Below are 11,815 nucleotides of genomic sequence, written 5' to 3'. Positions count from 1 at the left end.
AATAATTAGGAAGACATCGATACTTTTCTAGAGAAAAATCTCACATCGGCCTTGTTTTGAAAAAAGCTACAACTCAGGAAGCAGGTCATTGACGAGCTAAGCAAAATGGCCGATGGAATGTTAGCATTATACCTCTATTCTTGTTCTCTACCTAGGTACTTTTATACCTTGCTAATATCGAGGATGCAGGTTTTTGTGGGCTAGCTTGCAGACTTTCAATATTCGCGATTTCGAAATGGAATCACAGGTTTTGAATACGCTTGAAAACCTCGTTCCTCCAGAAAAGATGTGCCTTATGTACGAAGCCTACGCTGATGGATTTGAGTCCCTGGAAGAATTAATCAAGAAGCAGATAGCTCAGAGAGCCATGTCTTTACTCGCAAATAGCTCAGGAATAATGTCCAAAGAGGTCATGCTCACTGCGCTTTCCTTGAATGACAGCGGAGGAATCAATGCGGTAGTCCATGGAGATCTGACGGCCGATCCTACTCTAGTTGTCCGTTTCTGTAAACACTTGATCCGCATCAATGAGAGGCTTGGCGTCATGGAATTCTGCCACAAAACCGTCTATGAGTTTTTCAGCAAATACAAATCTACTACTTATAATCAACGTATTGCAGAGCTCTGCTTGTCTCACTTGTGCTCGCCAGAGTTCTCCCAGGGCCCTCGAAATGACGCGTTGTGGTTTAATCCCGGTAGCCTGGCGCCAGTCCTGCGACAACATCTATTCTTGCCATTTGCATGCGCCAGATGGGCTATTAGCATTAAGAAAAGCTTAGAGCCCGAAATAAATCCAGGCATCTCAGAAAGCCTTCTCAGTTTACTAAGGATACTTTTCAAGAAGGGTCACCCGACCGAAACCCGAGAGAATTTACAACTAGCTTTCCAAGTATACCTACTGGCTCTTGGCAAAAAAATTCCGAAACGGGTTTGTCACGATCATATTGTATGCTACTTTGGTCTTGTTAAGCTTTTTGACATTTTCATGAAGCATCAATGGTTCGATCTAAAGAAGGTCGATGACGATGGATTGGTGCCCATCCATTGGGCAGTACGAAACGAGTTTGAGTTGGACGATTTTAAGCTCACTGTCGAGAAGCTGATCGAGTATGGTACTTCTGTCAATGTGAAGGACAAAGACGGCCGTACTCCGTTATACTATGCATGCCATTACGGAAATCTACAAGTAGCACAGTTACTTGTCGATAAGCACGCCCAGCTTAATGATGTAAACAAAGAGGGTGAAACTGCGCTGATCGCCTCTTGCAGGAAGCATCGCCACGACATCGTGCCATATCTCATCAAGGCAGGCTCTGATGTGAAGATACAAAGTTCATTTGGTATTGCTTTGCAAGCTATTTCCTTGATTGGCTGTTGCAGTTGTGCTGAGGCTATACTTGATGGCTATGGGAAGTCGAAGATCATTGAAGGCGATGGCCCTTTCGGCACTTCGCTTCATGCTGCTGCATTTAACGGTCATGCAGAGCTTGTGAAGCTCCTTTGTTCCAGACTGCCAAACACCCGTGCAACGCATCCAACATACGGGAGTCCTTTGACAGCGGCAGCTACTGGATTCAACCCGGGAAGGGACCCGGCTCCTTTCAAAGAGATAATCAAGGAATTGGTCAAATATGGGATAAACGTGAATGATTGAAGCGGCCTAGTTGGACCGGCTCTTCGTGCAGCCGCGTATCAAGGAGGCGAAGACCTTGTACGTCTCCTCTTGGAGAAGGGCGCCAAAATCCGCAAAGCCAAAGGCCCAATGGGCACAGCATATGAAGCTGCGGCAGAGCGTGGGCATCAAACTATCAAAGATATTCTGCTCAAAAACGACCCAAAGTCCAAGAACTACAGCGTGTCTCACGTTATCAGGCCTTTTGAGCGTCAGAAGATACAGCGAAAGGTGTTTAGGGCCACCGTCAAAACGAGCAGCATGGACACTATTCAAAGTCTTGTCACACAATTCGAGAAATTTTTTGAGAAAGAAATCAAAATCGGCGACACCCCTTTCCTCAGGACATTGGCCAAACTTGGCGAGGATGCATTTCAGGATGTCATAATCCTAGCCACCAAGTCGCGCGGCGAGTCTAGTATCTCACCAGAAACAGCTAAACAGAGTGTGGATATATCGCGGCTCCGAGCAATCATCTCTACGTTCTGCTGCGTTGGATCGACGGACGAAGACGACGAACCAGCATTAGAACGTACGCAGTCCGTCGAAGAGTTTCCCTATGTTCGCAGGGCGTCGACTTCATTTGCCCAAGATGGCCTTGGTGAGCATTTCCCACAGGTACTGGACCGCATGACGCAAGCTGCCTTGAAGATACGGGAGGATGCCATTGCCAGTGAAAATAGAAAAGTAATTGTTCTCATCACCAACACTTGGGTCAAGGCGTTGAATGATCTTGTCTCGCATCCTGGCTTCGGTGAGCCCATGCTGAAAATGGTCGTTCAAAGGCGTGCAGATGAGCTCAAACAGCATCTGATCAACCCAGAATTGAGCCAAGAGGAAAGATTTCGCAAAGCAACTGCCCTGGCCCAGGTTGGCATCGAGTTACTTCTAATGGCTGTTGAGCGCGGACCGAGATTTAAACATCTGTGCCTCGTCATCTCCAAACTATGGATCCGAGCCGTTTGCGATGTTGAAGAACTCGGGAAAGAAGGAGAGCTACCATTGCAAGAAATGCTTTGCATATTTGCAGCGCGATTTTCTAGCGCAGTTGAAGTTGAAGACTCGGTCAATGCTGAGATTTGCGCACAAGCCGGTATTGAACTTCTGAGAGCAGCAGCACTGTTTTCAAGGAGTACACTACTGGAAAGGTTTGGTAGCGAATGGGCGAGACTATGAACACTGGCCCTTGGGAAAGGGAATAGTATGGTATACATGGCTACACAGTTGGTCCTCCGATGGCAGGAAGAATACCAGGAAAGTCTCAAAGATAAGAAGAACTATAACAAGGCTATCAGGCTCGCATTGGCAAGCTTGGGAATGCTACGTGAGGCTTTCCAGCAAAGAAGCGAGCTTGCTGTAGCTTCACTGTTGCCAATTATCGAATCCAACACTAGGCTGACACTAAACACTCATACTGGCCACGGCGCGCCTGCTGAGACAGATATTTATGTTCGAGACCAAGAATCTTTACTCGATGCTTTCATCAAGTTGTTCGCCACGGGCGAAGAAGTCCAAGCTGGCCGTTTGAATAACATGGTTTCAGGGGTACTCACTTTGCTAGAGACTGCTTCGGGCAACCGCCAACAGGAGCTCGAAAGGGCCGTCAAACGACGCATTGATGAAGCAGACCGGCTCACCAACAGAAAGGAGAGGAAGAGGCAGCTTATCAGCATTTCCAGAACACTTCTTGTTTTACTTGAAAAGGCTTTAATTGCTGAAGAGCGAAATATGGTCATTATATCAAAGCTGGAGGCGTCTCTACAATACTTAGCTGAATCGCTGCCAAAACTTACAGACACAGCCGAATTAGCTCAATATGGAAAGGCGATTGAGTATTTGAACTCGACACACGAGCAGGCCGTACATTGATGTTGTAAGCATACCGGCTGTTGATAGGATCAATATACATGAATATCGCTTTAATACTTAGCTTCCGACAAAATTTGAGATGGATGTTTTTCCAAGACTGATCTTCTTAGTTTATTGCGTTCCTTGGTTGCTAGTGGTCTAGTCAGTGCATGCAGCTATTGGCTACCTACTCGTGGTAGGCTCTCAATCCCTGTCTTTGTGGATTCAAGTTATAAGCGCTGTCTGCTGATTGTGAGGGGTTGCTGCGCAATGTTGAGGCATAACAACAGTACGACAGCAACTCATCACTAACTGGCAAATTTGAGAAACATTATCTCATGTATTTTCCGATATGGAAAATGACAGCCAAGAGCCTGTAAACGACTACCAGTACCAGGCACTAAAAGATCGTCAATCGATCCGACTTCTGTACCTGCATACGTCTGATTCGTATCAACGGCTGCCTATCGAAGTTTCTCTTTGCGAATTTCCTCTCGATGCCTGTCCAAGTTTTGGCGCCCTGTCTTATGCATGGTCAATTGATGATGAGCCTGTCGCATCGTTTCGGGAATTGCTCTGCGATGGGGCGTCCATCAAGATAACAAAAAATTGTGAGGCCGCACTGAAGAGATTACGACGACCGAACCAAGACCAAATACTCTGGGTTGATGCGGTTTGTATCAACCAAGCCGATCTTGAAGAAAGAGGTCACCAAGTTCTCTTAATGCGCCAGATTTATACCCAGGCGTCTTGGGTCGCTTTGTGGATGGCGACGCGTCTACAGCCATCGACGAGGAGTCCGGCTTGCCTCTGTCTGATCTAGGAATGGACTATATCCACGACTTTGCACTTGAGATTGCAGAAAGAACAAATTCAGGTCAAGACGTAAACGAAGGGCCACTGTATCAGGAGTTTATAAAAGACCGGCAGGCATTCCAATATACTGAAAGCGAAGTCTTCACGCCCCGAGTGCGTGGTCTTTGGGATGTCTTTCATCGGAATTGGTGGAAAAGGTTATGGGTTATCCAGGAAGTTGCCTTGGCCAAACAACCGACGTTGCTATGCGGCTTGAAAGCAGAAGCTTTCCATAATCTCAAGATTGTTATTGAGGCCCTGATCAGATCCAAGCAGCCGGTCGAAGTCCTGGAGTTCAACACCCTCTTTATCGCACACACATTTCATCAGTTTCATGTACGACACATGATCGAAACTGGTACAATGAGTACGGTATCTCCTCCTGGGGTAAAGGCACTCGATATGCTGAACGCCACCCGCAATGCACAAGCTACGGATCCCCGGGACAAGATATATGGCATCCTTGGCTTTTTTGGCCCCCCAGAAACGGATCCGGAGAATATTTTCCCAGAACCCGATTATAAAAAGCCGGCTGCAGAGCTTTATGCTGATGTCTCGCGAGCCATAATTGTTAGCACCAAGAAATTGGACGTCATGAGCTCATGCTATGGCTTCTTCAAGTCATCGGTTCCTGATCTACCCTCGTGGGCAGCGTCTTGGAACGACACTCCTGTGCAATATTTTGATGTGAAAGCTTTTAACGCAGCAGGCTCTTCTAACGCCGTCTATGAAGGCTCCGACAATAAGCTGCTCATGCGAATAAAAGGTAGAGTCGTTGACTCTGTGAAACACCCAGGTCAAATACCAGAGTCAATAGGATATAGCAATGGGGCATGCATCGAACTATGGCGCTACTGGTGGAAATTTGCTTCTGTATTAGATTCCTATCCAACTGGAGAGGCTGTTTCCGACGTTTTTAAAGATACGCTTTGCTGGGGAAACAGCGTGGATTATACCCGACTACAGATTGGAGACAACAAGGAGAGTTTTGACGCTTGGTTAAAGATATTGGTTGGGACAGATGACACGGGCACAGCCGCCAAGCATATTTTTAATGGCGAAGAGTCGTTCAAGTATGCTCATAGAGCTACCTCAGTCACTTGGGGCCGCAATATGGGCATAACCGACAAAGGGTACCTAGCTATGGTGCCCATAGTAACCAAAGCCGAAGACAAGATTGTCATCTTCCAGGGCTCCAAGCTGCCTTTTATTGTACGAACTGAGGATGGCTTATCCAGGCTTGGGGGGCCTTGCTACGTGCGTGGAATGATGGACGGGGAATTTGCTACTGAGGACGCAGAAGCTATGGATGAATTGGAATGGTTTACCTTGAAGTAGCAAACTATCGTCCTATATAAATAACATTCTTTATAAAATGATGACACATTTGTTCACCTCTAATTCTTGGGTGAAAAAATGAAATGCACCTTGAGTGACAGTAAAGTATCCTGAACTTCTGTCACACGACCAATTCTCAATCGTAGTATTACAGGAAATATTGACCTATGACTTTTATCACTAAGCTCTCTAGCAGTTATTCTTTCAACTAACTTTTCAGCTGATGAGTGAATGGAGTAGCACTGCACATGGGGCATACTGTATCGATTTTCGATGTTTCGAGTTGCCGATGGATCGAGTTTGCTTCCGAGCGCAGATACGACGTATTCCGGGCCGTGAACTTGTGATGGCGGGGCAAACGATTGGCCGAGAAATTTGATACTGCCAATCACCAGTCTTTCAAATACGCTTACAATGCTCAAACTAGTAAAATTGCGGAGGTATTCGCATACGATGCATACGAGACATGCCCTAGAGCTGCAAGCTCTCAGGCGGCTCATCGCAAACTGCTCTGCCCCAGGTTAATGTGGAATTTCAAGCTCCGCGTCGGCCCAAATCTAGCTGGAAGCTGAAGATCTGCACTGCTTCGGGATTTACACGGCCTTTGCTGAGAACCAGATCTATGGCGACAGTAAGCTGATGGAAGGCGACGTCCTCCGGTGGCCGGCCGCTTAGCCGGTACAACTGAGTAAGAGGGATTTTATCCTTTATGACATGTATATTCGATGCGCATTCTCTACTCTGCGTTTCTCCTTCATTTTCCAGCTTACATGTATTGAACATACGGAATATAGGTGGCAATCCGGCATCGTTAGTGGCTAACCCACAGCTCCATAAATTACCAAAAACCTACCACAGGCCAGAGTCTTTTGCAGAATATTCTTTTGCTTTTAGCTCGTCAATAAATCGGTTGTTAATCTGTCATCATGGACCACCGTCAAGCCGGCGGTTCTGGCATACGCAAATCTGCTCTCTGGCTGTACCACGAGTCTGGAGTGCGGTCCGTCCATCTCACCGGCCGTGATGCATGGTTCGTCATCTTGGCGCGGACATGCCGCATGTTTGCCTTTGGAGGAGCCTCCCTCATCATGGCTCTCTTCTTTGCTACTCTGGGCTTTAGCGACCGTCAACTCGGGCTCTTCATGACAATGACGCTGGCGGGAGACTGTGTGCTCTCCTTTGCGCTCACGTTCATTGCGGATAACATTGGCAGACGCCGTGTCTTTATTGGCTCTGGCTTGCTGATGGCAGTCTCCGGACTGGCATTTGCCTATTTTGAGAACTTTTGGGTTCTGCTGCTTGCAGCCGTCATTGGAGTAATATCTGCCACTGGCAGCGACTTTGGGCCATTCCGGGCTATTGAAGAGTCCGTATTGTCTCATCTGACTACCCCGAAGACACGCCCGGATGTGCTGTCATGGTATATCGTAACGTCGAATCTTGGATCCGCTGCTGGTATAGAAGTAGCTGGTCGGGTTGTTGAAGCGTTAAAGAATCGTGATGGTTGGAGTGAGAAACGTGTATACCATGCCATCTTTTTGATCTATGTCGTCATGGGAGTTATCAACATGGGATTTGCCTTGTTCATGACTGACAATTGCGAAATCACGAAGCCTGAACCGTCGAAAGATGATGGCACCCAGGCTGCACAAGGACTTCTCAGCGAATCTGATGAAGAGATGGAGGGCGAAATAGCACCAGCAAACACCGAGCCTCCGGCGCCACAGAAGAAGAGCTTGTTTTCAGGGATATCCATGGCATCGATGTTCGTCATGTATAAATTATGGTTCCTTCTCACCGTCGATTCCTTGGCAGATGGCATGGCTTCATACGCGCTGACGAACTACTATCTCGACCGCAAGTTTCATCTACCCAAGTCACAACTTGGCGATTACATGTCCGCGAACTACATTCTTGGCGGTATATCCAGCGTCTTTGCTGGCCCTCTAGCACGACACTTGGGACTCATCAATACAATGGTCTTTACTCACTTGCCATCTTCAGTGGCCGTGCTGCTATTTCCGGCACCACAAGGGATTGTTCTCACAGTGATACTGCTGCTCATACGGGGTGGCCTAAACAACATGGATCAAGCTCCTCGAGCAGCCCTCATTGCTGCAGTTGTGAAGCCCGAGGAGCGGACGGCGGTTTTGGGAGTTACAAGCACACTACGGACATTGGCCTCGACCATCGGACCGAGCATAACAGGAGCTCTTGCAGATACGGACAAATTCTGGGTGGCGTTTGTGACTGCTGGTGCGCTGCGCGTGGCCTATGATCTGGGGCTGTGGGTGATGTTTGTGAATATGAAGCTGCACACGCATGAAGAAGGTGGTCAGGATTCAAGTAGGACGAGGAGAGTAGATGATGAGGAGGATTCGGTAGAGATGGATCCGTTCAAACGAGAAGAAGAGGAGCATGCCAGGTAATCTGCATAGTGGTATACAACCAGCGCATTCTCATTCATGTCATCTTGGCTACAAAAGATGTAAAATTATATATTAATTGGTAGTCCATTACTGCGTGCAACTCACTCGTATTCAAACTTCATTGTTTATACGATAGATGTAGAGGCAAAAAAAAAAAAAAAGTAGTAGCAAATGAGTGCTACTAGGCTGGTATCATTATGAGGCTGCAGGCAACCGTCGAAATGAACCAACTATATCCAGAAAAGGACAACTGCAGTCCGTCTTAGATGCCTTGGCTAGAGCGCATGGAGCGCATGGAGCGCAGCTGCCTGACCCAACCTCTGCACAGCCTTCCCTGAGCCGGGTGAGGCCTCACAATTCGCGCCTCATCGTCCAAGGGCCCTTGTGAACTATGCGCTTCGGTGAATGGCGTTGGATGCCATTATCCACCCAAGAGAATGTCTACAGATATGAATGCACGTGTGCATTGATGTACACGTATTTCTTACACTTGAACACTCTGAGAGGCAGATTTTCATCTTCATCTAAGCCTTACATAACGCCCTGTGCCGCGCCACAATGCAGAGGACAACACCAAAACATACAACTTGCCAATGGGAGTCGCATCTGCTAATCTGAGATGCATCATCGGCGATGGCTGTGCTGGACTTTGAGAGCTGTGATTGGTGCCGCTTTCGTATCAACCGATTTGGATCAGCAAATGCACTGACGGTTGATTGCCCAGCGCGGGCGTGCCTAAAGCACTGATGTAATGTCGATGCCTCCGCCCTGGACAGAATCTCGCTCCAAACACGGATGGAGACTGGAGTTTTATCGTTGGTGAGCCTCAAGAGTCCAGTACGCAACTTGCCTTCTTTTTTTTCCCTCTTTTTGTTTTCCCAGAGACCTAGCCACACAACTTTCATCGACTATGGAATCTATCGAGTTTACGGGACCCATGAAATCACCTAAGCGAGAGCGATACCCCTACAAAGATGATTTGTCCAGAAAACGCGATGCATTTCGTCTGATAACGTTATTGCGAGGGCAATGGAACGATGAGATTCGCTGCGAGCTTGATGTTTACTATCGAGATGAAGCTCGTTTCCCCTCATACAGAGCCCTGTCTTACGTCTGGGGACGTTGGAGACGCGATCCCCCAAAGATCCTAGTGAATGGCTACGCAATCAAAGTGACGAATAATCTTGAGATCGCTTTGAGACATTTGCGAGAAGAAAGAGTTGACATTAATCTCTGGGTTGATGCATTGGTGTGTACTCACTCAGCCTTCGCATTTGAAACAGTACAAGACGTTCTAACTGGCCATTAGTGTATTGATCAAAACAACACGACAGAGAGATCATCTCAGGTTTCTCAAATGCGCAACATTTACAGTACAGCCAGGGAAGTCATAATATTTCTCGGTGATGGGTCACATGCAGATTACGGCGCATCGCGTTTGCGCTCGAAAACTCCTCCAGGCCCCTGTCGGTTGTTTGGGATCGACGACATGAACATTCCACTTGCGCACCAAACTCTCGACAATTGGAAGACATCAACCCTAAAGAGCCCTGTTCAAGCCTTGGAAATATTCTCCTTCTTGGCCATAATAACTCAATTCCAAGACTCTTCAAGCCTCCTGAAATTCTTTAAAGAATTCCCAGAAGCACATGTCACCACGCTTTTCGAAGCGTTAAGGCGTACTCTACTTGTTGCCTGGTGGGACAGGATATGGGTGGTTCAAGAGGCCGTTGTCGCTCAAGACATTACTATGCGATACAGTGACGTTGCAGCGTCATGGGAATTTCTGGTTGAAGTTACAAGGAGTCTTTCTCGCTGGGACTTTGCATTCACGAGATATCCGAGCTCCATTTCGACCGATTGCTTGAAAGTTTTTAATCTCTTCTCGCGGATTTCTGATCTCGATCTTCATCGCAAGGATTGGAAAGCAATGCAACGCACAGATTTGTTATCACTGCTTCGATTCTTTGGTCACCGAAAAGCTTCTGACAACCGAGATAGAGTCTATGCACTCTTAGGGCTGTGCAGCGATGCTGTGGCCATAAGACCTAATTACCTATTAAATGAGGCAGAGGTGTACACCCAGGCAGCTCTTGCGATTATCAAAAATACCAGGTCCCTTTCTATCATGTATGGAGATCACAGTCGCAAAACAAGCCAGGGTTTGCCATCCTATATTCCTGATTGGAGCACAATACCTGACGAAAGTGATCGCCAACGAGCCAGGATTTTCAACCTTTATAATGCTTGCGGAGGTGTCATACCAATAATTGAGAGTCCCGAACTACGCAAGTTTTTACAATGTCTCAATGAAACAGATGATCCCAACCATTACCTGCACAAAGAGGCTGCCTTGGAATTGCAAAACGCATATAAAATGTCATTTACGGAGCCAGAGATTCAGAGCATCTGTACATCTCTGGTGAAATACTGCAATGGAACGAACCGCAATCATTTGGAGAAATACAGCTTGATCCAAAATTCTGGCCGTTCCCTAATAGCTAAGTGCATCAAGATTGGAACTGTAAGTGGCATTACGGAGCCATTATACACGTGTTCCGATATGCAATCAGCTGCAAAGGTGATTCATGGATGGTCACAAGTGCAAAAGGGCAACTGGGGGCTGTATACCACCAATTACGTGAATTGAGATTTCCTGAGCACCATCATGTCCGGTGTAAAGACAGCCCCAGGTGGATCCCTAAGACGACTCATACCTAGTGATATGCCCGCGTTGGAAGCTTGGTATCGCAAAAACATTGAACGTGAATCACTAGGTGAAGATCAACAAGAGTTAGTCGAACCTCTTGACGCTAAACGTGACAGTTTCACCGAGGCCTTGCGACTATCTGCGACCAAACGAACCATGTTTTTCATTGATTTCGATAAAACTGCCGTTGATACGCTCGTCGCAGGTTGTTTTATTTCGCTTCAAGCCATGAGGAATACACTTCTCAAGTGGGGTGACCGTTCTTTGACAGATGACTTGCTCAATGAGGGTGTATCGGTTTCTTTAGACCACCCGTTCTTCACAGCGATCCAACGCAGTCTTGAAAATGACCAGCTTTTCAAAATTGCCTCATCTATCACAGCGATGCAGCGCAGTACTTCTAGCGAAATGTATAAAGAATTTCTCAACAAATTTGCAGATCTTGTCAACAAACGCAAGGCAATCTTGCAACAAATTCAACAACTCAATTTCAGCCTACCTGCACATAGGGAGGAGTGTCTATTATCATATGGTGAATACTTCCATGCATATCATGACTTCATCCGCGATCGACAAAGTCTTAAAAGATTCATTATCGATGTATACAATAGCGTCTCCCATGAATATGGATATCTAGGCTTAGGCCCTTTGTTGATGAAGGAGGGTGATGAAATATATATTTTACCAGGAAGCCGTTCTCCGCTTGTTTTGCGACCTATCACTTCACGAACATATCAACTACTTGGCGATTGCTTTATCAATGGGGCAATGGACGGAGACTCTGTTACCGTGGGCGAAAATATAGTTGACTATATTGATTCTTTAGGTTCCAATTCCGAAAACCGTGACTCATGCTTTAGTATAGGGGCAGTTCAATCCGGCACAGCAACTGTCGCGGGAAAAATCGTTACTATAGAAATAGTGTGAAAACTACAAGTTAGAAATGAATGATAATACTCTCAA

At 46.7% G+C, this 11,815-nt stretch overlaps 4 protein-coding genes across 4 annotated transcripts; all 4 read left to right on the top strand.

The window, feature by feature from the left end:
* Positions 1-235: 235 nt before the first annotated feature.
* Positions 236-3,541, top strand: TGAM01_v210596 (hypothetical protein; the record flags this gene model as incomplete). The annotated part of the gene is made up of 3 exons (XM_018809777.1): positions 236-1,547; positions 1,665-2,820; positions 2,875-3,541. 3 exons carry the CDS (start codon positions 236-238, stop codon positions 3,539-3,541), a joined length of 3,135 nt encoding a protein of 1,044 aa, XP_018656983.1.
* An 804-nt stretch (positions 3,542-4,345) lies between these two features.
* On the top strand, positions 4,346-5,713 carry TGAM01_v210595 (hypothetical protein; the record flags this gene model as incomplete). The annotated part of the gene is made up of 1 exon (XM_018809778.2): positions 4,346-5,713. One exon carries the CDS (start codon positions 4,346-4,348, stop codon positions 5,711-5,713), a length of 1,368 nt encoding a protein of 455 aa, XP_018656984.2.
* A 926-nt stretch (positions 5,714-6,639) lies between these two features.
* On the top strand, positions 6,640-8,142 carry TGAM01_v210594 (hypothetical protein; the record flags this gene model as incomplete). The annotated part of the gene is made up of 1 exon (XM_018809779.1): positions 6,640-8,142. One exon carries the CDS (start codon positions 6,640-6,642, stop codon positions 8,140-8,142), a length of 1,503 nt encoding a protein of 500 aa, XP_018656985.1.
* A 910-nt stretch (positions 8,143-9,052) lies between these two features.
* Positions 9,053-10,940, top strand: TGAM01_v210593 (hypothetical protein; the record flags this gene model as incomplete). The annotated part of the gene is made up of 3 exons (XM_024550833.1): positions 9,053-9,391; positions 9,452-10,666; positions 10,920-10,940. The coding sequence occupies 3 exons, from the start codon at positions 9,053-9,055 to the stop codon at positions 10,938-10,940; spliced, it is 1,575 nt and encodes a 524-aa protein (XP_024404427.1).
* Between the last annotated feature and the right edge of the window lie 875 nt (positions 10,941-11,815).

This window comes from Trichoderma gamsii, assembly GCF_001481775.2.
Source record: "Trichoderma gamsii strain T6085 chromosome Unknown Scaffold_66.2, whole genome shotgun sequence".
Lineage (NCBI taxonomy): Eukaryota > Fungi > Ascomycota > Sordariomycetes > Hypocreales > Hypocreaceae > Trichoderma > Trichoderma gamsii.
Note: the sequence above shows the minus strand (reverse complement) of the source record. Positions and strands in the feature narration are given on the sequence as shown.